At 57.4% G+C, this 26210-nt stretch overlaps 1 protein-coding gene across 1 annotated transcript in view; it reads right to left on the minus strand.

Annotated features, from left to right (window-relative positions):
* Positions 1-3769: 3769 nt before the first annotated feature.
* The window catches only part of SLC2A9 (solute carrier family 2 member 9), a 47236-nt gene continuing 24795 nt past the window's right edge, over positions 3770-26210 (minus strand). Inside the window, exons 7-13 of the mRNA XM_055139978.1 lie at positions 22175-22307; positions 17767-17954; positions 14270-14380; positions 13346-13447; positions 11291-11366; positions 7848-7975; positions 3770-4457 (exon numbers count right to left, since the gene is read on the minus strand). Coding sequence (XP_054995953.1) covers positions 4203-4457; positions 7848-7975; positions 11291-11366; positions 13346-13447; positions 14270-14380; positions 17767-17954; positions 22175-22307 — 993 coding nt within the window. The 3' untranslated portion in view covers positions 3770-4202. The remainder of the gene's footprint in view (positions 4458-7847; positions 7976-11290; positions 11367-13345; positions 13448-14269; positions 14381-17766; positions 17955-22174; positions 22308-26210) is intronic.

Below are 26210 nucleotides of genomic sequence, written 5' to 3' on the forward strand. Positions count from 1 at the left end.
AGTCTCAGACTCAACATTTTCTCTCCTAATGAAACTGGAGTCTTGTTCTCACACCCTGGAAGCTTTTTCCTTCTTGAAACATCATCAACAGTTTCTGTTATCTGCGGGAGTTTTGTTCTCAGGTTATTTATTCATTCAACAAATATTTAATGGGCATCTGTTTTGGGCTCAATTCTTGTCTCCCTACAAAATTAAAGAAGGTCACAGTGAAAGCCAAGACTATGGCCTTGAAGTTCCAGGAACCTGCCAGAGTTTCTGCTTCCCCAGATAGCCACTTCCCTCTGCTGAGCTGATTTCTGATGGGTTTTAGGGTAATGGGCAACTCGGCTTACTCCCCTCTAAATTGTAGAGTATACCTTAACTTTTCTCTTCCCCGTTTTTATTGAGGTATCATGATTTACAATAATCTTCTTTTTTTTCTTTTTGGGTCGCACCTGGCTGTGCACAGGGGATTACCTCCTGGCTTTGCACTCAGAAATTACTCCTGGCGGTGCTCGGGGGACCATATGGGATGCTGGGAACCCAGGTCAGCCACGTGCAAGGCAAACGCCCTACCGGCTGTGCTATCACTCCAGCCCCATGACTTAGAATACTCTTAGTGAGGGGCTGGGGATATAGTACAGAGGATAAGGTGCTTGTTGGATTCCTGGTGTCCCATATGGTCCTCTGAGCACCGCCAGGAGTGATCCCTGAGGGCAGACGTTGTGCCTTCGTTGAATTTCAGAACCCCAGTTGTGGAGAGACGCAGTCCATGCACGATAATGCAAAAGCAAAGGAACTTGATTACTAGCCTGAGCCAGCACTAGCTCAAGCTAGGGTCCAAGTCTCACCCAACACAGTGGAGTCTTGACAAGGACCCCTGCTCCAGATCACAAGCAGTTTATATAGGGTTCGGAGTTAAGCAATTTATAGATGTCTCTTTTTAGCATCGGTCCTATTACAACAGTGGTCAGCAATTAGACAATGGTCAGTAACAGTTTCTAAGGAGGGTGCAGTGACCCCTCATGACTGGCCAGACCCAACTGCCCAATTCCTGTCTAGGCACATTACTCAACTAGGAGTCTACCAGAGGCTGCAAGTCCTCTCCAGGGAAACTGAAACTGAGGCCTAGCTGAGACTTACTGTTAGCGGCGGCTTGTCATGGCGTCAGTTTCGCCCTTACACAGAGCTGGGAGTAAGCCCTGAGCATCGCTGGGTGTGGCCTAAGAACAGACGAAAATACTGTTAATGATAGTTAATAATCACGTTAATAATCATGCCGACATCCCTTGCTCAGGCCAAGGCCACGCGCCCTTCTCCCTGCCCCACCCCCACCCTGTCCCCCTGGTAGCATACTTTTAGATTATTCTAGATTTTGAGGGATGTTTCTTCCATCTCTGGATTTGAACTTGTCTTTCTGGAAAGTGGATGTTGTGGCCAGTGGCAGCGACCTGGCCTTGGAGCCGGGATGGCAGATCAAGGACCAAGGATGCTAAAGTGCATCCTTTTTCCCGAGACCAGGCTGCCCAGTGGCGGGAGGGGTTGGGGGGCTGGCCACACGCCCCAGGGCCCCCGAGGTCTACTGGAGCATGTGTGGCTGAGCCTGCTGCGAAATGATAAATAAATAAGCAAAAGGAGGAGATCACACGGCAGGCCAGGTGCTTGCCTTGCCAGCAGCCGCCTGAAAGACAGGAACCATCTTTCGTCTGTCCTCGTCCACGCTGCCGTTTGTCCGTCCTTCCTCCTGCGCTGCCCCTCTGTGCACTGAGAGGTGGGCGGGCGGCTCCATCGTTTACTGTCTGGTAATTAAAGTTTATCTTTTCTTGAGCTAATCTCCCCTGTGTCCATTGATTCTTTGCAGTCTCTAATATCTGATTCTTTGCAGTCTCTAATATCTTTGCAGGTCTAATATCTGTCCCTGATGGTCAGCGATAAGGCGTGTGAGGCAGAGCCGAGCAGAGCGGGCAGACAGGGGGCCTGCTCCGTGTGTCCCCGCCCGGCCCTCAGCGCCCCCGCTCCCGCCCCACACTGGCCCTGCTGACTTCTCAGGGACACAGAGGCAGTGGGTTTGGGGGGGGCGAGTACTGTTCTTTTCCTTTTGTTTATGTTTCTGGGCCCCATCCAGCAGCGCGCAGGGCTTACTCCTGGCTCTGTGCTCAGGGACCACTTCTGGCTGGACATGGGGGCCATGTGAGGTGCTGGGGATGGAACTCGGTCAGCTGTGTGCAAAGCAAGCACCTTCCCCGCCTGGTGGCCTCTCTGGCCTGGCCTCCTTTTACCTATTACTGTTTTGTCGACATCACATTCCATGAGAAGATATAGAAGTTCCAGGTGGGCAGCTCGGAGACCAACAGTGTCCTAAGCGACCAACCGTCCCATTCCCTCCCCTGCGTGTCCCCTCTGTCTAAGTTCCACAGGAAAGTCTCTCTGCAGTGTGGTGCCCGCGTGGGGACCGCGTGGCACCACACCCACGTGGGCGACTCAGTCCGGGCAGGAAGGCAGTGCTAGCTGCTAACTGGTCCTGCCTGCCCTCACCTCGGGAGGTGCTGCACCCAGCACATGAATGAGGGGAGAGACACACATCCTTCCTGAGCTCCGCGCCCTGCCCCCCTGCCGTGCACAGCCTGAGGTTGACCCAGCACTGGGTACTTAGATGCCATTTGGGTTTGGGAGGGGTTTGCCCAAGAACCAAGGGATTGACCAGTTTCATGATGAGTGTCCCCCAGGGTTGGTGGGGCGGGGGGGGGGCAGGAGTGGCATCCTGGCTTGGGAGAACTCTGAGTCCTGTGGGGGGGTTCATGTCATGGGGCTCTGAGTGGTGGGGGCACAGATTCCGGGTCAGTCATGATTCCCGGGTACACCTGTGAGGACGGCCCGGCTGGGATCAGCACTGAGCAGAGTGAAGGACCCGAGACCAGGGTTCTCCAAAAAGGGCAGACACTGCCCAACCCAGGCTGCCAGAGGAGAGGAGCTGCTGGCCGGAAGCCATGCGTATGTCCCCGATGCCCTTTACCCCTGCCCCGGGGACTTGCACCCGCTGCGTCCCTGGCTCTAGGGTCCCGGCGCTTGGACGGCAGCTCCTGCCCTTGGTTTTCCTTGTGCCCAGGCCTCTGACAATGCTGGGTCTCTGGGTGGGCACCAGAGCAGCCCTCCCAGCCCCACAAGAACACACGCACTGTTTCTCCTGACAAACCAGGCGTCAGAGTGTGTGATTATACGATTTTCTCAAAATGAGTGGTACGGGTAAGAGTACACCTCTCCGGCTCCTGAGGAGACGCTGGCCATGCCCACACTTTCAGCGACACCACAGGAAGACTGGACCCAGGAGGCACTCACTCCCGCACTTGTGGACCCCGCTGACCACTGGCCGTGCCTTCACTGCTGCACACAGGGACCCCACTGACCACTGGCCGTGCCTTCACTCTTACACATGGGGACCCCACTGACCACTGGCCGTGCCTTCTCTCCTGCACATGGCAAACATCGCGAACCACTAGCCTCCATCTTCCCACCAAGCCTAGGCTTCACCTGAGAATCATTCATATTAACGGTTTCCCACTGGAAGCGTTTCCAACTGGGGAGGTCACGTCTGACATCCCCCTCACACGTGGATCATCTCTGTGTCCTCCGGGAGCACACCCAGATTCTGATGTCTGGACCATTTCAGGACGGAAACCCTTGAGGCCAACCCTGGACGATGCGGGGCTGTCCCAGGCACCCCCATCCCCGCCCCCAGAGCCGAGATGCACCAGGCAGAGACCGGGCTTGGTAACAGGCATTTATTTGGATATGCAGAGGCCCGGCTGAATCTGAACACTGCAGCCAGAATAACGGTCGTCCGAGGTCCTGGGCCCACGGGCAGCAGGTGAAGGCTGCACGGACGGAGCAGGACCAGAACTCAGCCTGCAAGTTCCCGCCTCCCTCCTCCCTCGGACCTTTGGGTTATCCGCTGAGAAAAGTGCACGTTCTGCTCTGTGACTATCAGGGGCCAGGGACTTGCTCGTGGAGGGTTGGGTCTTCCCAGACAGGAGCTTCCCGGCCGCTTCCAGAAGACTTACAGGGTGGGGGCGGGGGCTTCTCTCCTCAAACTGGAAAGGTTATGGGGTCAGACTTATGAGCAAAGGCTTGTTTTAGACACATAGTGAGGCTCGAGTCTCCGGCTTCAGTGTACGCCCCACGCCAGGCCGCGGGAAATCTTGGGGTCCTGCTGGCACACCGTCCGTTTAGACAACCCCGTTTTTGGCATAGTTCTCCAGAGCCGGGGAGGGGTCTGGCTCTGACCTCCCGGCTGTCTTGCTGTCGGTGACCCCAGCATCCGCTTTCTCCTTGGGGGACTGCACCTTGCGCCTTCTGGCAAATGCCTGGCTGATTTCAGCCTGGGTTCTGTTCTTGGTCTCGGGCAGGACGAAAAAGAAGTAGACGGCACCCGCGAGGCAGATGGTGGCAAAGACCAGGAAGCAGTAAGTGCCCAGACTTTTCTGTAGAAAGGCAGAGAGCAGAGTCAGACACAGACCCAAGGGGCTCCGGAACCGTCTCTGGACAGGCTGCGTCAGGGCCCCCTTCATTTCTCCGTGTTTCTGGCTAAAACTTCATATGGGCTGTGGGATCTGTACAAAACGGCGCCTCAAGGAAGCCTGCACAGAACATGGTTCGCAAGCACAAAGAAGTCCCTCGACCCTCACCAAGAGGAGGATGTCAGTCTTCATTAAAACAAACAAACAAACAAACAAACAAAAAAAAAAACAAAAAAACCGGGGGGCTGGAGCAATAGCACAGCGGGTAGGGCATTTGCCTTGCACACGGCTGACCTGGGTTCAATTCCCAGCTCCCATATGTTCCCCTGAACACCGCCAGGGGTAATTCCTGAGTGCAGAGCCAGGAGTAACCCCTGTGCATCACCAGGTGTGACCCAAAAAAACAAACAAAACAGAACAAAACAAAACAAAAACACTGACACAGGGTGGTGGAGTGATTGTACAGCAGGCAGAGCATTTGTCTTGCACGTGCCAACCCGGGTTCGATCCTTGACATCCCGTAGGGTCTCCAAGCACCACCAGGAGTGATTCCTGAGTCCAGAGCCAGGAGTGACCCCTGAGCATCACCAGTTGAGACCCAAAAAGCCAAATAAATAAACTCTTCGGGGTTCCTGGAGTAGGGCGGGTGAGACCACTCCCTGTACCAAGGGACCCAGCCCTGGCAGCCGAAAACCTCCAGATCTCACCAGCTACCATGCTCACGGCTGCTCTCCACACGCGTGGGCTCCTCACCCACGAGGGAACCCCCCCTTACCTTATACAACTCCTACCTTACACCACTCACACTCCAAGAGTACCACACCACATTTGACGGGGGTTAAAGTAAGAAGCAACCAATCTTAGAGAGAAATATTTCCTTTACAGATATACTTATAAGGACGCAAGGCTCAACCTTTAACAACATGTTAGTGATCTCTTACAGAAAGGCTTAATGGCCCCTGGGTGAAATACAACAATCTTCACAGTCTTTCCTCTAAGGAAACTTTTTTTGTAGCATTTTCAGAGACTTTTCATAACAAACAATACAAAAGAAATTATTTCGGTTCTGCTTTGGGGCAGGGGTTGGGGTTCAGGATGGAAACATCCAAAATATAGTGATGTGATTGGTGTTCGAATATTAAATGTAATCAAATTTTGTGAACTACTTTATAAAATAAAAGAGAGTCTCTTGCCCGCATGCCTGGCTGTCTTCCCCGGGGCCCCTCGGAGGGGATGGGCTCCAGCTTCCCTCCCCACCCCGAGCAGAGCTACCAGCGGCCGAAGACCACCGGAACCTAGCTACAGCCATGCTCGAGGCCCCTCCCCACATGTTTGGACAGACCTCACGCATGAAGGTACCAGCAGAGGAACCCAGGTGTGTGTAATCCCATCAACGGCCAACATCCAGAGACTTAAAAGTGAGCTCCCAGATATACAAGATATCTTGTAGACTACTCCCTCTGGGAGAAACTGGCAAGCTTCTGAGAGTTTCCTGCCCACATGGGACAGCCTTGCAAGCTCCCCATGGTGTATTCATATGCTAACTCCAGTAACAAGCTGGATCTCATTCCCCTGACCCTGAAAGAGCCTCCAGTGAGACATTGTTGGGAGGACCGAGTCGAGAGAGACTTCTAAGATCTCAGGGAAAGGACGAATGGAGAGGCTACTGAGCCCGCTTGAGAAATCGACGATTAACGGGGATTTTGTGATTTGTGACTTTATAAAATAAAAAATATATAAATAAATTAAAAAACAAACAAAACTTGGCGTTTGGAGCCTAATCATTCTGCCTGAGACTTAAAACAAGGCAAAAGGAAACAAAATCAATAAAGTCTTAGATTATGAAGGTAGAATGGTGGTGGCCAGAGGGAAGGAGGTAGGGGCAGGGGTTGGTGCCCAGGGCGCGGTGGAGGGCGGGTGCAAACTCCTGCAGGCTCGGGCCTCAGTGCGCAGTGTTGTCGGGACACTGCATGGCTGGAACAGATGGTGCCATAAGTGGGCATCGCTCCCGAAAGAGACATGAGTCACCCCAAAAGCAGAGCAGGCTGAGCTGTGCTTATGTTCGCTGTGGGGTGATCCCTGGGGCCAGAGCCGGGAGTATGTGCTGAGCACTGCCAGGTATGCCCTCATAAAAGAAAAAAGTTAACTGAGCAACTACTTCGAACCCAGCAGCATCCCCGGCCCTTCCCCAGCCTACTCGGGAGCGAAATGCTCCGCTTCAGAGGGGAAACCGGCGCTTGGTGCGGCCAGGGAGCACCGTTCTTCCCGACTGCCATGGAGGCCTCACTTGCTGACACTCTGACTCAGCCCGTGCAGAGTAGAGGGACGGCGGAGGAGAATGTTGGGCGTCACCCCTGTCTTGGGATTCCGACCACAGCCCGTGCTGGCTGGCCCAGCTCCGGCCTGCCGACCTCCCAGACCCTGCGCTTCTCGGTGACTCAGCCATCTCTGCACACCCTGGTGAGATGCTGCTGGGCTCGCAGTAGCTGCTCAGTTAAGATTTTTCTTTGGTGGAGGCACACCTGGCAGAGGTCGGGGCTTACTCCTGGCTCTGACCTCAGGGATCACTTCTGGCAGCCTCGGGGAACCCTATATGATGCCGGGGATGGAGATGCTGCACCCCCACCTCTGCGGTGCCCTCATCAGTTCTGGGAGCCTGGAGCCTGGAAGTGCCAACTTCCGTGCTCTGGAACCCTGCTGGGCACATGGTGCCCCCGGGAGAGCTGTGAGCGAGCTTTGGTGGCTTTTCTAGCCACACAGACAGCGGGGGCATTGTGTCCCCCACTGACCTTCTCCTATTATCGCCACCCTTGGGTCAGGGACCCCCGCTGTCCTCATTAGCTGTGGGCCCTTCAGTCCTGAGGCAGCTAGGAGCCTGCTTTGGGCCCATGGTATGACTTCACCTAACATGGGGACAGACATTTGCAGAAATGAGAGGCTGGGCTGGTGCTGGGGTGCGTGCGTGCATCCCTGGCCCAAGTCTGATCCCAAAGACCGCATGCCACCCCCCACTCTGGCCCCCACCACGGGGCATAAGCACTGAGTCAGCTGGCCTCACTGCGGGGCCAGGTGCCACGAGGAGCACTGCTTGGAGAGCCGCCCCCAAAGCCCACCTAAGTGGGTTGGTGGGAACCTAGGCTTACTAGCCTCACTCGGCATTGGGGAGTGAGGTCCCTTCTGGGAGAGCTGGCATTTCAACCGAGACACTTGGGGGAGCTCCCGGAAGTGCCAGAGGGTATTCGATCGATGATCAGGTTGGACTGAAGCACCCTCTCTCCCAGCCGTCACCCCATCTGAGGACGAGGTCCCGACCCTCCTGCACCCTCCCCCCTGCAGGATCGCCAGGCACAGTACCTGGATGAAGGGGAAGAGCAGCCCCACGGCGCAGTTGGAGAGCCAGTTGACAGTACCCGCCACCAGGAAGGCGGCTGGCCGCTGGGCTTGCTGGAAGAACTCTCCGGTGAGGATGAACGGGATGCCGCCTGCAAGCAGAGGGGGCGGGGCTGAGCCCTGGGGCGTCCCCCCGCCAACGCCACGCAGAGCTGGGTGCTGTAAACACGCGATGTCCGAGTGCGCAGGCAGTGACCGTCACCCCAGAGGGGCCCTGGGCACCAGCTGTGCATTGTCAGCAATCTGAGCCCCACTTCCGGCATCTACCTGGCCATGGGTCAGTCATGGGGAGTCACGGAGACCCTCAGCCTGAGCAGAGGCCAGCCCGGCGGCTCCCTGACTTTGGCCTCCCTGGCACTGTGCATGTCCCTTTGGCTGCGGCTAATCTCCCGCCCTGGCACAGCCCCATGCCAAGGGCAGAAACAGGCACCTGCATCTCCCCACTGCACCCCCCTCCTGCTCCCACTGTGGCTCCTCAGGCCTGGCTCTGAGGAGCACTGGCTGGGTGTCCAGGAGCACATAGTGGGCACAAGCAGGGTGTCGCCCGACATGGGCAGCCAGCTGGGTGGCCAGGAGCACTGGCTTTGGAGTCAGAAGACACTGCGTGTCCCTGGGATCACCACAGGTGACACCTGAGGCTCCCATTTTCTCACAGACGCCCCCTTCCGCAGTGCTGCTCCTGAGCACTGTTTGGGGACTGGATGAGCTGGCGCTCCGCGTGCTGGGGCCCATGGACGTACCAGCCTTCTCTTCCCGCACGCGAGCAGGTGGGGCTGAGTCCCGGCTGCGCAGGGCGGGTGAGCAGGACCCACACAGCCTCCACCTTCCGAACGCCTCGCAGTCAGGGCCCAGTGAGCCCCAGAATCTGCCCCTCGGCGGGGCTGGCAGTGTCCTACACTCGGTCCCTTCTGGGAGACCAATAATAAAGCGGCCTGTGATGTATCGGGGGCTTCCAAGGGGCAGACCCTTGGAAGCTTTATCCAGGCTTGACTGTTCGTTATTTTAGGAGGAGAGAGGTGAGCCTGGATAAGGAAGGGTGACAACCCCATTTTCCTGGTGAGGAGACTGAGGCACCCTCTGTTCCAGGCCTTGCAAGTCAGCCTGACTTCTCTACTCAGTCAGAATCCTTCCTAGGAGTACTAAGCTCTCGCTCGTGTGCAGTGCTCACAGTCAGGTACAGGCCTGCAGCCAGGCTTGGGTTGAATTCCCGGGCACAAAGGGTCTGGGTGATTCTTGGCACACGTGCCAGGGCTTGATTCATGCCGCCTCGGTTTCCTTCTCCTGAACCCAGGCTGACCTTCACTCTCCTGAATGCACGTTTGGGCGAGTAGATGAGCAGCTCTGAGAGAGTCTGAGTGAATCCAGGAGAGCGCTAGTAGTCTGAGTACGAATCATTGCCGGTGATCTGAGTAGGGTGCATATGAGCTCGAGTGGGTGTGCGTGTGAGGGGGTGTGAATGACTGTCTGTAGATAGGAGAGATTGTGAGTGGGTATGAATGAATATTGGTGGTTATGAGTGGAGCTGAGTATGAGTGGGTGGGAATGTGAGTGGGTATAAATGATCAGGAGTAGATATGGGTGAATCTGAGTGCGTGGGGATGGTTATGAAAAGTTGTAAATGATCATGAGTTGACATGAGTGACTGTGAGTGAGTCTGAGTGGGTGGGAACGGTTATGGGAGGGTGTAAATGATCAGGGGTTGATATGAGTGAATCTGAGTGGGAGGGAATGGTTACGAGAAGATCTAAATGATCAGGGGTTGATGTGCGTGGTGTGAATGATTGTGAGTGGGCCAGAGCGATCATGAGTCTCTCCCCTCCACCTCAGTAAGTCACCCGGGGAACCGGCATCCATGCTATGGGGGGTTGGGATCCGGGAGGAGAAGACCTGTGCAGCCACGTGGGCAGGAGAGCTGTGTGCCTGCGCGTGTGATCTAGAAGGTTCTCTGATGCAGAGCGGAGCCTGGGTGAACAGAGGGAGTGTGGGGAAGGCAGGGGCTCTGGTCCTGAGAGTAGCTGAGACTGGGAGAGGAAATCTGGGGAAACGTTTGCGGGAAAGCTTTCCCTGCCTCTCACCTCCTTAGCAACCACCTCCAGGCTCTCGCTGGCGTTTGCTTGGGCTTAATCATGCAACCTCGAACTGTGCAGTGACCCCCCCACCGGCCAATTAGAGTGGGTGACAGTGGGATTTCTTTGATTGGACTCTTATGTCTCCACGCAGGAGCTTCTGGGGGAGTGCTGTGGTGTCCTTGAATAATTTCAGGGCAAATGGGCCACCTGAGGCCAGATGAGCCCTGGGAATTCTGATTAGGAACAAGCGAGCACAGTGAATTAGCGGGAAGAGAAGCCCCTTGGGCGGATGCACAGTGCTCCTTTGGGGGGCTTCACCCCTCTAAGTCTCCTGCTGAGCTGGGTCAGGAGCTGGCGTTTCAACCGAGACAGAGCCAGAGGAGGGAGGAAGTGTCTGTGCACACCCGCGTTCTTCCTTCTGGGGCAAGCAGGCGGGAGCTTTGAGAGGAGTGAAGGGGAGCAGTGGGTGGGGGGGGGAGGTGGCGGGCTGCGCGCTGGAGTGTGGTGCTTGGTACCCAGTCGCACCCTCTCGAGCCGGGACACTTCCTTGATCACTCAGTGCACAGAATGTTCCTGGGCTCCGTCTCTGACTTGTGCCCGACACTGGGGGCAGAGTCGGGAAGCAGCCCGGGGCTAGCCGGGCCCTGAAGCCCTGCATATGCCCCAGCAATTGGCTCAAGACCCTGAACGCCGAAGCAGAGGGTGGTCCACCTGTGGGGGGGTCCATCGCATCCCTCCGTCGCCTCCCGCGGCCCTGCGCCCATCTGGCTGTCCCAGCTCTGCATGCAGGCTTTTCCCAGCCTTCCCTGAGCCGGAGGCTGGAGGCTGGGCCCCTCCCGGGGACTGTGGGGAGCAGCTTGCAGCTGGGATGGCTCTGCTACTCCTGGTGGGGTCCAGAATTCTACAGGGGGTTCAGCCGCATTGCCCACAGCAGGGGCTGGGTTACGGCGCCTTCCTTCCCAGGGTCCTGCCCAGAGGAACCACTTTCCTGAAGCCTCGTCCCAGCCTCTCTCTCTCTCTGGGGGAAAATGTCTCTGAGCTTCGCAAGGCCCTGCTGGGCTGGGCCTGACGGTTTTCTCAGCTGGGCTGAGCGGGGACCCACTTACTCTGGGTTCCCTTGGGGACACCTGGCTACCCGAGGCCTTCCAGCTTTGTGCTGCCTTAAAGGAGGGGATGGCATTTACGAGCTGGGAATAGTCCAGGAGAGCCCGGATTGACTGGCCTCAGGGAGAAGCTTGCAGCTGAGCGAGGGGAGGCGGGAGGGAGGGAGCAGGGGCTTCCCTGCCTGGGAAGGGGGCGCATAGGCCTCCCCTGTTGTGAAGGGCTCGGGCACCTTACCTGGGCCACTGCAGAAGGAAGCGATGATGGCCAGGATGCAGACGATGCTCAGGTAGGGGACCCAGGGAGCTCGGTCCTGCCGGGAAGAGTGTGTGGGCAGGTGAGTGGTGGCAGCGAGTGCAGGACCCGTGCCCACCACAGCTCCGCGTCATTCGTCAGCATGTCTCTGAGTGCCATCTCAGTGCCCATGAGGGAACCAAGCGCCCCATCCACCCACTGCACAGATGGGGGGGTGCAGAGGGGGAAACAGGGCCTGGAGTGTCCCCACTGTCCTGGGTGTCCGGCAGGCATGGGGGACCAGCAGTCAAGGGATAAGTGACAGTGACTAGCATGGCGAGTGGCCTGTCCTTCAGGTCTGCTTTGGGATGAGAGGTTCTTACAGACATTCAGAATTCCTTATTGATTATCACCATTGTATGTCTAACACCATGTTTAAGGGGGGGAGGTTGGAACTCGGGCCAGTCAACGCACTGGGAGGCCCTGACTCGTCTGGCTGGGCAGTGAGTGGCTTGGTGCTCGGTGTGGAAAAATATTTGGGAATTTGCTCCCACCCCGGCCAACTGGACAGCTGGTAATGAAGACATAGGGAGCGTGTGTCAGGAGGGCCAGCTGCTCTGGACCCAGGCTGGGACATGCAGGGAGAGGAAGGGGCCCATTTTGGAAGGCGCAGTCAGAGGCAGCCAGGAGGCAAAGAGAGGAAGTGAGTTCCTGAGGTTTCTGCACAACAGGGACCAGAGCTGAGGGAGGACACCTTGGGGGTGAGAGTAAACACTGAGTGGAGGCAGGAGAGAGAGAGAATGGCCCTTCCATGTCCCGTCCATGGGCCCATCTCTCCATCCATACACCCATCCCTCCATATATGGACTCATTCATCTACACATGTATCCATGCATATGTACATCTACCACAGATACACCCATTCATCCATATATATACCATCTATTCATCCACTGATGCATCCATCAATCCATATCCATGCACCCTTTAAACCATCTTCATATCAAATTTATCCACATATCAATACTATTCATCTATCATATCAATCCATACACCCATTGTGTATACATCCATTCATTATCCATCTATCAACTCATTCATTTACCAAACACTCTTGCATCCATGCACGCATCCTTCTATCTCCTGTCAATCCATCCACAGACCCAGCCACTCATCATTCATCACTCATTTATCCACCATCCATTAATCCATCCATCCATCCATCTGTCCATGTGTCCATTCACCAATCTTCATTCATCTACTCACCCATTCATCATTCACTAATACAGTCATTTATCCCTCCCCCACCCATCCATGTGTCCATTCATCTTTGCTTGCATTCACCATCCATCCCTGTTATCCATCCATCCATCCATGCGTCCATGCATCCATGCATCCATGCATCCATCCATCCATTCATCCATCCATCCATGCATCCATCCATCCACCCATGCATCCATCCATCCATGCATCCATGCATGCATCCATCCATCCATCCATGCATCCATCCATCCATCTCCCACCCATCCATCCATCCACCCACCTATCCACCCACGCATCCTTCTATTCACTTGGCAGATTGTTCCGGTTGCTCCTGGCTGCCATAAACCATCCAGGGAAGTGGGGCAGCAGAAAGGCAGAGACGTGGCCTGACCAGGGAGGCTAAGTGGCTTATGGAGCTTCTCTTGGCCGGGAGTAGGGCATCCTAGCTCCAGAGCCCTCTGGTACCCAGGAAGCAGTGATGTGGCAGCTGTGAGTCATCTTGGGGCCCTTCCCCCCACCCCATGCTGCAGTGTGAGGCCAGGAGGTCCTTAGCTCTCATCCATGAGGCTGGGAGAGGGGAAGTACCTTTCCCAAAGTCACACAGCTCCTGAGAGGAATCCAAGACCCTTGTGTCCCCTCGGCCACCTTGTGAGGGCCCCCCAGTTCTTCCTTCTTGGGTCACCATGGCAGGATCCTGGACAGCGTCAGCCTCCCAGGAAGGCCTGCAGCAGGCACCCACCAAAGCCCCAAATCAGCCACTGGGCCTGTCCCCACGTGATGGCCACTTCCCCTCACCTGCAGTGTCAGGGTGACTGTGAGGGTCCCGAAGAAGAGCGTCATCAGCCCGAAGCCGCCGATGAGGAGGGGTCTGCGTCCCAGGCGCTCAATGACCAGGCCCTGGGGACAGTCCAAAGAGATCCTAATGACCCACTCTAGCCAAGGGGATCCCATGGTGGGGTCCCGGTTAAAGGCCAGCCTGACCCTGGGCCAGAGACACCAGGATGTCTTGGGGGACAGAAGGACTGTGCAGAGAAGGGCAAGAAAAGTCATTCCACAGTGGGCCAGCCCTGTCCCCTCCTCACTGCCTGCACTGTCCCCCAACTCCGCCTCCTGGGGTCCTGTCTGCTGGGGATCTGTTACGAACCCCGTGGACGTGGTGGGTGCAGCCTTGCCCACGTTGGATGCTGCTGGCCAGTGTCTGTTGCATCCCCCCAGTTTCCCCTGAGCCTTCCCAGACTTTCCAGGGCCAGGGGTCAGAGGAGAAGGGGGCGCGGCACTCTTGACCCAGCTAGCCAGCCTCCTCTGGGGCTGCACTGAGGAGGTGAGCACAGCCCGGCCTGGGGCCCGCCACAGGCTCCTCGCCCCGGGAGCCAGGGAGGGAGGGAGGCACGGAGCCAGCAGAGCCTGGCACCCTGCTCTCGCCCCAGAGGAGGCTGACGCCGGCCCAGGGCAGCTGCACTAAGGGTGATGCCTCCACAGCTTCATGTCCACGGCTGAATGGGTGGGTGGGAAGACCCGCTGGAACTAAGGGCCCAGGGAACGGACCACAGTCCCGTGGACACAGGTCTGCAGCCCCCGGGAGAACGCGGAGCTTTGGGGTTTGACAGACGGAGCCCGGGACAGCCGCTCCTAAGGATGACACCGGGGCGGGTAAGGCCAGTGCTGCTCTGGGGGTCTCCACTGGGTGCGGCTGTTGAAGAGAAGCCCAGGGTCACTCACGGAGAAGACAGCAGCCAGCGTCTCAATGCCCCCTGTGCTCAGGGTGATGTAGGGGATCTTCTCTGGGGGGATCCCCGCTTTTCCGAAGATGCTGCTGGTGTAGAACCAGATCTGTGACGTGAGACAGAGGAGGGAGGGTCAGTGGGGGTGTTCGCGTCCCAGTTCAGTCGGAGACTGAGGCCAGACACGGGCGGAATGGCGGACTCACCCTCCCCATGCCTGTCTTTCCTTCTCCATTATTCCTCTGGCATTTCAGGGGGCTTTGGACCCCGTCTGGTGGTGTTTCCAGCTCTGTGCTCAGAGGACCGTGAGGACCAGGGCCTGGAGCCAACCCTCCCATGTGCAAAGCTGCACTCAGCCCACGGGGCTGTATCCACATCCCTCTCCCTTCCTCAGTACTGAGACAACTGGGCCATCGGGGTGACATGTACCCAACGAAGAGCAATGAGAAAATCTAAACAGAATTGTTGGAAGGACTTCTAGAAAGTCTCCAAAGAGATAGGATTTTTTTTTGTTGTTTTTAGTCTTTCATCTTCTGTGCTGACAGGATGGTGGATGTGATGGGGAGAACTTAAGGAACCCTTTTGGGACATTAGATGGTCTCAGGAGACCATTGCTATCAGCCCCCGGGTGACGGCTTCGCTCTTCACTGTCATCCTCTAGAAAACTTTTATAATACGCCTACGGTGGGTGCCAGGTAAATGAGGCTCCCGAGAGTTCTGCCTTGGGATGCAAACCACCCCCTCGGCTCCTGGAGCAGGCGGCTGGGAGGCGCCGCTTCCTTGGTGACTAGAGCCTGTGGTGTAGCCTCTGAGCCCGAGTGCGTGTGGGAGCATCACTAAACGCCTAGGGCCAAGGCAAGGTGCCTGTCACTGCGCTTCCATCTTTCCAGCCACCCTGCAGGCTGCCCAGCCAGGGCCACAGATGCTCAGAGCCCGAGAGTCAGAACTCCCGCCACTGCTTGGAAGCCCAGCGCTGGAGCTGTCCCTGGACAGCGACTGTGGACCGTGTGCTCTGGAGCCAGGTTCCCACAGTGCTCAGAGGGGCCCGCCCAGCACTAACTGCTCCATGGGGCCCAGGGACCTGCTGACTCCATGCTGGGCTGTTACGAGGTGCTGGCTGGACCCAGGGGCCTTAGGGGCCACCAGGACACCACCAGCCATGTGTGAGGACCCTCAAGGCCACACCCAGAGGTGTTTGGGGGCCTCTTGGGACCAGGGATCCAAGCTGGGGCCTTGTGTGTGAGAAGTGTGTCTCTGAGCCCTGAGATCCATCCGGGACCTGGAGGGCGGTTTCCACGGCTCAGGTACAGGCCCGGGGGGATGGGAGGGGAGCCAGTGGCCACGCTTCCTGCTGGGAGTTTGATGTGGTTGTGAGACAGACTAAGCTGCTGGCCCTGGGGTCTGTGCCAGGTAAAATTGGCCAAATAGGAGGTTTTTCTCCTGATTTAAACATTTAAATCCATCCTCAGCAGCCTCGGAAGTTTAGAAACTTACCTCCCAGGGATTAAACCTGTTTGACGGAGAAAGACAACAGTATGGTCTGATGGAGTAGAATAGAGTCCAGCAGTAAAAGCACCCTACACTGCACCAAGAGCCAAGAGCAGTCAGCAGGAGGAGACGTGACTCATAAATAGATAAGCTCCTCCAGAACTAGGACGCCCACCACAGCGGAAAATGGGTTGAGATGTTAATCTGCAGTCTACAGAACACCTGAATTGAGTGGCTCTTAGAAAGAGTCTTTGAAATCTTCTCTCAAGGTAAAATCTTCACGGTACTGGGCTCGGGAGTGCTGAGAGACAGAGCAAAAGCAGATCACCGGGGCTCCATCAAAACAAACCCGGCCCAGCAGGAGATGTGAGCGAGAGCTCAAAGACCAACAGCACAGGAGGAAATATTAGGGAGTGATATTGTTTGATGCAACACCAGCAGCATGAGCAGCTAAAGCCAAAATAGGCGAATGGGGCTACATCAAAGGAAAGGGAAATCAGCAGGACGACAAGGACCAGCTAGAGAGTCGGAGAGAATATCAGCAAACTATCTGGAAGACGTGAGAGCAGGCAACGGAGCCGCCAAACTAAAGCCGCATGCAAGACACCAGAGCCATTGCGGGAGCTTCTCCATCTAAGACGGAGCCCAAAGACGGGGTAAGAACTGGAGCAGACTTTTCTCCAGGTGGCACCTGCGGACAGCTAATGGCCAGCAGTGAAGACACGGCACCCCATGGCCCCCCGGGACAGGCAGAGGGAACCTTGTGGAGAGATCGCCCCTCCATGGGTGGGGTGAATGGGAATGCGAGCCCCCGTTTCCTGCTCAGGCCTTGCGGCGGGCTGTGGGTTGGCCTCCCTTGGCGAGACTCGGGTCTTCAGTCCTGGGGACTCGCTGCTTTCTCAGACCTTGACCTTGAAGGGGGGACAGCAGGTCCTGGCCAGGGCTGACCACAACCCAGCCCTCTGCGCCTTTAAGCAGTAAGGGAGAGAGGAAACAATAACCTGACCACATCCCTGGTCCCCGGCGCTTCTGCACAGAAGGAAGAGGGCGAGATGGGGGCCAGCGAGGCTCTGCTGCCGCCTCTCCTTCCGGGACAGACACTCCTGCCCCTCTGCATCCCCCCATTACTCACCCTGCTGAGTTCTGGGGGTGCTGGGCCCTTACCCAGCTCATGAACCAAACCCAGAGGAGCACGTTTGTCTTGGGGAGGCTCCCTGACCCCACTCTGGTCTAGCCACATTCTGCGTGACGAGGGACAGTGCCTCTAGCCAGGTGGCCCCCAGACAGCAGGGAGTTCAGCCCCCCGCAGGCCACCCGCAGTTTTCCCAAAGCGCCAGCAAGGACCAGCCCCCAGACAGCCTCACGGGGCCTCACATTTCCCTGCTTGAGGTCAAGGTCCCTGCCTGGCCTCTGGGTGCCCCAGAGGGGCTGGCAGGTGGGTGGGGACAGATCAGAGGAACTGGGGAGCCCTGAGGAGAGCTCCCCTGAAGTCCCTGCCCCTTTCAGCTCAGTTTTCCCATCAGGAGGGAGACTGAGGCAGGGGGAGTACAGCGTTCTCTGGACGGGAGGGGGCCGGGGTGCCTGCGAGGCCTCACAAAGACGTGTGGGATGCAGCACGCCCAGCTGGGGCGCCTTCACAGAAACCGTCCCGCTGGCCTGAGTTCCAGTGCCCGTGTGATGAGGGCACGTGACTTGGCGCCAGAGAGAGGCACCGGGCTCGGGCGCTGGTCTGGCTTCTATCATCCCCGGCACCCCAGATGGTCCCTGAGCCCCTCTGGGAGTGACCCCCGGGCACTGAACCAGGAGTCAGCCCTGAACACGGCTGGGTGTGACCCCTAAACCAAAACCAAGCCAGAGCATTAGAAGTGGCCCTCGTGAGCACTTTGGGGGGGAGTCACCGAGGCGACTCGTGTGACAGTGGGTGCATTCCACAGACAAGGAAGCAGAGGCTGGCTGGGGCTGGTGTGGGCCCGCCCTGCTCCTCTGCCGGGGGGGCGGGGGGCTCACCGCGTTCAGGCCGCAGAGCTGATAGCAGGCCATGGTGACCACCACGGTGAGCACCTGCCAGCGCTCGCCGGGACTCCGGAGCAGCTCCAGCACCGACACCAGGCGGAGGTTCCTCTGTACGCGGCTCTCGGCCAGCACCTCCTCCACCTCGACGGACACGTCCTCCCTGCCCAGGAACGTCTGGAAGGCTGCGGACGGGCCGGGCAGGGCCGTCAGCTGGGCGGGGCGGGAGGAAGGTGTGGGGCCGTGGCCTAGGCCACCTGCCAGCTCCCGGGCGCCCCTTACACATAAGTGATGCCTGGGTCTCGGGCCAGAGGTCACAGGGCGGGCCCACCCAGCGGTCAAATGTGTAGCGGAGACAGCCTGGAGGAAACAGGCCAGCACCCTGAGTGGGCACGGAGACCCTCCGTCACGCCCGCAAAGGCCGTGCCTGGACCCAATCTCGGAAGCAAATGGAATCCTCTGGCGCAGACTCGGCCCCCCGGAGAGAGCAGAGGCGAAGACGCTCGGCTTGCACAGGGGGATCGAGGCTCAATCCCAGCACCACCTGGGTCCCCCGAGTGCTGCCAGGGGTCATCCCCGGCCACCTCTGGGTGTCACCCCCCCCCGAGAAAAAAAACAAGATCGATTCCATTTTCCTGTAAGAACCCCACAGAAAGAGCCTAACTCAATAGTCTTAGTTTCAATTTCTCCCCAGCAGGGGATTTTTTCTTTTCTGCTTCTCAGTCAACTTTCCTGCTGACGCTGCCATCGCCGAGAACCAGGCCCCCACTGCCCCCGACCCTGGGCCAGGCCCCCCTGACTCCAGACAGGAGTGACCCGTGAGTGGTGGCGGGTGCCCTGGGCCTGGCCCCAGAGCTCCTCAGCAGAGCTGCCCTCGATGCCAGATCAGGACCAGGGCTGGGCTCCCGGTGTCCGTCCACCCCGGTGCTTTCACCACAGACACCCTGCTCAGAAGCGGCCTCGAAGAGCCAATCCTCGGAGGATTCCAACTTCTGCTCGTGACCTACGGGGCCTCTCCCAGGCAGAGTAAGGCAGACGTCTGGCCTCAGAGAACTCTTTTTATTATTTATTTATATTTTTGTTTTGGGGCCACACTCTGCAATACTCCAGCTCTGCACTCAGGACTTACTCCTGGCGATGCTCAGGGACCATATGGGATGCCAGGGACCAAATCCCCGTCCACCGAGTACAGGGCAAATGGCCTTCCCTGCTGCAACATCACTCCCTCTTTTCTTTTTCTTGCTTTCTTTTCTTAAACCAAGCTCTTCATTGAGTAGCCCTCTGCGAAGGTGGGAGCATAATAATCAGCTCCTGGAAGTACTTTCAGGAAGCCATATCCGGCGCTAATAGCCTTGCACCTGCTGGGACAGGCCCTGCCTGGCTGGAGCTGGTCGCACCGTGGGGAGGATGGGCAATTATCCACTTGTGCCTTAGAACAGTCATTCCACTTGCTCCACATCTTCCAAGAGGCACAAGATGCGGAGACCAAGCTGTTCTTTTCAGGCTTGGAGCGAACCTCGCTTCTGAGCGTCTCCTTGGGATGCTGTGACGTGATTCCTTGCCGAGCGTTGATTTGGGCGAGGTGAGGTAGGGGATTTCACGTGGAACCATAGTCCTAGTCACACTTCTTCAGCGTCCCCAATGTAGCATTACTGTGCGAAGGGGCAGGAGTCTGGGGACTGGGAAGCAGTCCCTCCTCCTCCCGGACACGTATATACTTCATGCGACAAAGTAAGATCTTCGGAACTTACTCCCCCCACACCCCACCTTTCTGTCCCCTTTGGCTGCTGCATGGCTGCCCGGAAGCTCTCAGCAAAATCGAGAGCTCGGCTCTTCATGAAGTTTCCCAGAACACGAAGCTCGATTCTTTCTCTTCCAAGGTTCCAAACGACTGCTCAAACCTCAGTTTAATTTCTTGCTTTTTACGTTACGTGAAGAAATTGTCTCTACGTGGCTCTGCTCCTTTCTTGGGAGATCTGGCGCTGGGTGAGGAAGAGTTTCCGGTGTGACCAGCTGGGCACTGCGGGGCCGACTCAGTGGACTCAGCTGCTGGCCTCTCGGGCTGAGCTTCCTGGGGCCCACGGCCTGGGCAAGCTGGGGCCAGTCTGTCCTGTGCCAAGTCTGCTGGGGGTGCAGGGCCCACCCCTGCCGGCAGGGAGTCCCACAGCGCCCAGAGGGAGGCTGAGTCCCTGAGCTGGGGCAGACACTTGGCGCTCCTCAGGGCCGGGTCTTGCAGGCCCCGCGTCTGCGTGCATCTCTCCTGGGCATCTTCCATGCCCGGCCATTTGCTTTTCAGCCTCCTGCATGCAGCTGCGCTGTCCCCTCGGCCACGCGCTCTTCCTGCCTCCTGCCTGCCCTCACCGGGATCATGCTGCTGCTCCCCCTCATGGTTCCTGGGTCCCCGGTCCCCACGGTGGCCCACCTTGCTGCTTTCCCCTGTGCTGGTAGGTGCCTGGGTCCTGGCCAAGGAGGGGCGCTGTGTTCGGCTGTCGCGCCCTTGCGGCTGGCACTCCCACAATCCTACAGACAGCCTCTGTTCTGCCACCTGGTGCTAATGACTCGTGGGGCTGGACGTGTTTGTGCAGGGACGGGGGCTGTCGTGGGCACCTCCCTGCCCTCCTCCCATGAGCTGCTGCGGTGCCCTTCCTCTCCCTGTGCCCACCAAGTCAGCCCCCTCCGAGTCACAGCCTGATCTTGGGGCTCGGCACCCCCAGGCTGCGGTGGCCTGTGGCAGGCAGTCCCTGCCCTGGGGGAGCCTGCACTGGCCTTGGACAGAGATTGACATGGGGCCAGTTGACAGACATCACTGCCATCCTTGTGACAGAGCCTCTTCCCACTGCGTGTCTGTGGACCCTGATCCCAGGCGGGGCTTCGTGGAGGTGAGAGCCCTTGGTTAAGGTGTGCGTCACTGCACACTCCGGTGCTCCACATCAGAGCAAAGTTCTGAGAATTCTGTTCTGCATCCCATTTCCCAGCATAGTTGCTGGGGCACATGCTAGTAACCTGCAGCTAGAAGTACATCCAGAAATGCCGTTTGAACTTTGCCAGGCCTGGATTCCACTTGGAGGCCCTCCACCTCGGGCTGAGCCAGGTTGTCACATAGTACAGGGTTTCTATCTTCTTCTCTCTTCTCTTCTCTTCTCTTCTCTTCTCTTCTCTTCTCTTCTCTTCTCTTCTCTTCTCTTCTCTTCTCTTCTCTTCTCTTCTCTTCTCTTCTCTTCTCTTCTCTTCTCTTCTCTTCTCTTCTCTTCTCTTCTCTTCTCTTCTCTTCTCTTCTCTTCTCTTCTCTTCTCTTCTCTTCTCTGTGTTACTCCTGGTTTACACACTCAGGAATTATTCCTGGCGATGCTCAGGGGACCATATGGGATGCTGGGAATCAAACCTGGGTCAGCCGTGTGCAAGACAAACGCCCTACCTTCTGTGCTATCACTCCAGTCCCTCTATCTTTTCTTTTTCCTCACGGCTGTATAATTTTCCCTTTGTGTGCACATACATTTTTATTAGCCACACCTCTGTCACAGGGCACTTAGGTTGCTTATGCATCTCAGCTGTTGCTAAAGGATGCCATGAACATCCGAGTGATGCTGCCTTTTCCACGATCCTGATTTCAATTTTTCCGGCTCAAAATCCCAAGGGAACTGTTGGGTCATGAGAAGCTTCTGGTTCTTATTTGGGGGAGGAGCCACTTGGCGCTCTGGCAGTGCAGGGACCCCAGCCCTTCCCTGGCCAGTGGGTTCTGGATAAATCTCTCCCGGCTGTGGGGAGTCAGGCCCCCCCCCCAGAGCTCAGCATTGAGGGGACAGCTACTTTCGGAGAGCCAGTGTCCCGGCCTCATTCCACTTGGTGGCATTTCCTCTTTCCAGACGAGGGCGCTGAGGGGCAGGGAGGCCAGGCCCGTGGCTCCAGGGGAGACGCTGAGAGGAGGATGCTGGGTGCCCTGGGTGCCCTGCCCTGCGCGTGGAGGGCAGGTGTCACGTGGAGCAGATGCATGGTGGCTCAGCAAACGCTGCAGGGCCTCATGGTTCTGTCCGGTGCTGCAGACAGACCTTGATGAGCGCACTTTGAGCCTCACCCTGCTCCTCCCCTGGAGTGGGCACTGGGCAGAGCTGCCCATTAGGCACCTAAGCCCGGGCTGCGCCCTGCCAGCGCCTGCTGTCACTTCACACAGGCCAAGGCCAGAGGAGCTGCGGGTAGCTGAGTCTGGGCCCCTGTGGGGCCACAGCTGCACTTTGGCACCCAGGCTGCTCGTGGCCTTGAGAAGGTGCCCACGGTGACATGCCAGGAATTCCTGCTCCTGTCGGGCGGGGGGCAGCTGCCCTGTTCCCTGTCGCCCTGCCCCTGCCCCGCCGCCAGTCCCATCCCCGCCCCTTCCCGCCCCACCGCCCGCCCAGCCGCACCCGCCTACCTTTCTCAGCGGCGGCCCGGTCGTGCTTCTCGAAGAGCAGGTAGCGGGGGCTCTCGGGCAGGAAGGGCAGCACGGCCAGCTGCAGCAGCGCGGGCACCGCGATGACCCCGAACAGGAAGGGCCACGTGCTCTCCTGGGGACGGGCCGTGAGGGTTAGGGCATCTGCACTGGGATGGGGAGGCACGTGGCGGGACCGGGGTTCTGGGAAGGGGTGTGATGGGGGAGCTGCCGGGTGCCCCCTTCCCGGGGCCACTGTGAGGGTCGTCCACAGCACTGCTTGGGGGACCAGCAGCCACACACCACGGGGCCAAGGTCTTTTGGTGGCCCCTCCCGTATGGACCTGGAGGTCGTCAAGGGCTGCTTTTGCTCCATGACCTTCCCTGGCCTTGACCTGTGACCCTCTCTGACCTCTACTTTTTGACCTTTCTGGTCACATGACTCCTCCATCTGTGACATAGATGAAATCACTCTTTCAACTATGACTCCTCCACCTGACCCTCCCTGGACTGTCACCAGTGACCCGTCTGCCTGCTCCTGCCACGTCTTTCTCTGGAAGCCGCGTCCTCTCTGCTGTCCCTGTGTCCCTGCCAGGCGCCTGGTGAGACGCGTCCAGGCCAGAGGCGAGGGCTCCTCTGAGGGGGCTCTCCCTGGCACCTTCCCTACTGATGGGGTTACCTCGGGGGCCTCATAGTGCCCTTCTCCCAGGGCCAGCACGGACCAAAACTGAAGCCCGCAACGGATCCCTGAGGCAGTGGCGAAGGCGGGAGGCAGGGCCGGGCTGCCCAGCTCAGAGTTGCGGCCGAGCTTCTCGTGGCTCTCGGGCTGGTTTGCTGCAGGACACCCCCGTGCAGACTGTCTCCCTGCCCGCAGGCCGTTCTCCAGGGAAGCGAGAGTTTGTCTTCCCCAGCTGAGCCTCAGCTTCCCGTTTCTGACGCTACTTAGAGCATCTCTCTGTTGGCCATTTCGTGACTCGACCAGCGATAACCCAGGGCTGTGCGTGCAGGGGGCAGGCCCTGCCTGCCTGGCGGCGTTTCAGGCCAAGTGTGAAGTGGAGATATGAAGACGGGCCGTGTTTGGGGTCTCACACGTGCCCTTCAAGACTCTAGGTGGAAAAGCCATGATTGGTCCATACATTGGTGGCTACTCCACTGGGCAGCCTGAAGGGTCTGAACCCGGGAACCCCAAAGCCCTGCCTCTCTGGTCTGACTTGCCAGCTGAGTGGGAGAGGCAGGGGAACGCCATCTTTCAGAACCTCCTCGTGTTCAGCACCGCGCTGGCCGGACAGCAGCATAGGAATTTCTCGAATGCAGAGAATTGCTTTCCCACGGGCTGGATTAGAAAAAGCTCAGAGGCCAGGAAAGTGGCATGTAAGAGAAGCGTTGTTCGGGTTTGAAAGCCACATCTGAAAGCGTCATGCCCGTTCTGCCCCTCCCGGGCACTACCCCTGCCCCCTTCTCTCAGATTTCATTCACCCAGGGAGAGAGGGCCCTAGGACACAGAGCAGACCCTTCTGTCTGAAAGGGACCGGGATGACAATAATAGTTGGCAATGATCACTCTGGACAAGAACGGAGTGTTGGAAGTCGGTAAAGGGATATACATGATAACCTTTCAGTATCCGAATTAAAAACTATAATGCCCAAAAGGAGATAGAGGGGGGGGGGAGGGAAGAGGGAGAGAGGAGAGAGGAATAGTGACTGCCATAGAGGCAGTGGGGGGAGCTGATGGGAGGGAAACTGGCGACACTGGTGTAGGGCTGGGTGTTGGGACACTGTATGACTGAAACCTGATCATAAAAAGCTTTGTAAGGGTCTATCTTGCAGTTATTCAATTAAAAAAAGTCATAAAAAATAAAACAAGCTCTGCGCCCTGGCCCTGCTCCGCTCTCCATCCAGTGATGCTAATGGGCTGCTCGCTTTCCGCACAAAGTGCATCCTCGGTCCGAGAAGACATGAGGAGAGTAGAACAAACCTTACAGCAGCTGTGAGCTCTGTGTGTAATGCCCCCAGCCTATGGCACTGCCAGGCGGAGCAGGGAGCAGGGGCAGGGCTGCAGGGATGAGAATTCCCCAGAGGGAGAGGGGGGCTCTAGTGGTGCGCAACTCTGCATGTTTCCAGAAAGTTTGTTAAACTTCCTCCTCTGCAGTTTAGAGGTGTTGGAGCCAGGTCTTCCTGGAGGCTGCTGGATGTGGCAGCTTGGGAGTAAAGGACCACTGGTCCGGGGAGGGCAGGGATGGGGCAGAGGATGTGGTTTGGGAGGTTGAAAGATGCCAGGGGGGTGGATGGGTGGATGAGGAATGAAGACCCCTGCCCACATTTCAAACGGGCGTATAGCAAAATGTGTGAACTGCCAGGAGGCACCTGGGTCTGAGTGACCTGCTGTAGCCATGGAGGACATTCGGCATGTCCTGGAGATGGCCTAAATGTGACTCTGTAGACACAGGACGTCGCCTGCCCCTGAGGCAGCCTTGCTCTTGCCCTGCAGATGACCCACTGGAGGATTTCTGCCTCTCTCCTGACAGCTGCCCATGCGTACCCCCCCGACTAGAGACTCTAGGAAACAGAACTAGAATTCTAGATTCTGGATTCCCGGGGATTTAGGAAACGGAACTCTCGCTCTTGTTGGAGACGAGTCCTGGGCTCACACTCGGGCCCCTCTGTGTCAGCAGCCTGGTCCCCTGACTCTCAGAACGCTCTGGTTGATTTTCCTCTGGCTCATGGTGAAAGTTTCTGCAACAACGGGGTGCTTTAGGAGAGTGGGCCCAAATCAGGGGCCTCGAATGACAGTGAGGAGTCTGGGCTTCACTTGGCGGACACAGGATCCTCGGCATGACGGCCAGGGGAAAACAAGGTATAGAAGACAGCCACGAGCACTTTTCACCTGGTGTCTCCTTACAGAACCAGCCCTTGGAGTAGATACTACTGTGCCCAAACCCGAGTATAGAAGTAACTGTACAAGGTCTAGTCCGGGACATTAAAGGGCCAGGGACACCTGACACTGGGCTTTGGCTGGGCTTCTCCCTCTCATTCACACACTGTTCTGTACAAATTGCTTTGCAAAAGCAATAAAGATGTTTCTGCTATTCTTTTTTTTAAAACAATCATTTAATTTAACTTAATTAGTTTATTTATTTTTTGGTTTTTGGGTCACACCCGGCCATGCACAGGGGTTACTCCTGGCTTTGCACTCAGGAATTACTCCTTGCCATGCTAAGGGGACCATATGGGATGCTGGGAATTGAACCCGGTCGGCCACGTGCAAGGCAAATGCCCTACCCGCTGCGCTATCACTCCAGCCCCTGTTTCTGCTATTCTGCTCGAGGAGTAATAAAGAGAAACTCTGACAACAGCCCTCTTCTGCCAGCACTTTACCTTCGAAATGTCTAAAAGAGTCAACTATCTCTTAGAAGTTATGTCTTAGGAGCAAATGCACCCAAAACTTCTTGCTTCTCCAGAGATCTCCTGCTTCCCCTCAAACCCTTACCCTATTCCCTGGGTTTGGGGCAACAGACCAGCTAGAAGCTCCCCATCTTTTCTCCTACTCTCGTAGCTGTTCCAGGAACCACAGATGCGAGCTGCGCCTGGCTGCCAGAAGGCTGCCCGTGCACATGGCAGCACCTGACGTTCCGGGGCACTGGGGTCTGTGTCTCTGGGATTTGTCTTTCTCACGGTGCCCCCGAGACAGGACTAGACTGAAGGGGGCCACACAGCCAGAGGCGGGGGGATGCACCTTGCTGTTCGGAGCTCTAGTTAGAGATGTTAACCCCAGACCATCTGGCGGGACAGCAGGTCATGAGCACAGAGCAGTCTGTTCCCAGCCGTCTGCCGAGCTGTCTCCTGCACCCCACAGAGGGTCGTGTAGCAACAGCGGGGAGTGAGCTCGCATTCGACCTCTATCTCTGACCCTGTATTCATGCGACCTGCCCCTGTCTGCCTGCGGCCCCAGAGCCAGCCCTCACTCAGGAGTTTCGGACATTTGTGCAAGTGCTGACCAAAGAGACAGAAGCGGCTGCATGCAGTGGCTCTGAGGGGACAATC

This window comes from Sorex araneus, chromosome 5 (genome assembly GCF_027595985.1).
Source record: "Sorex araneus isolate mSorAra2 chromosome 5, mSorAra2.pri, whole genome shotgun sequence".
Taxonomy (NCBI): domain Eukaryota; kingdom Metazoa; phylum Chordata; class Mammalia; order Eulipotyphla; family Soricidae; genus Sorex; species Sorex araneus.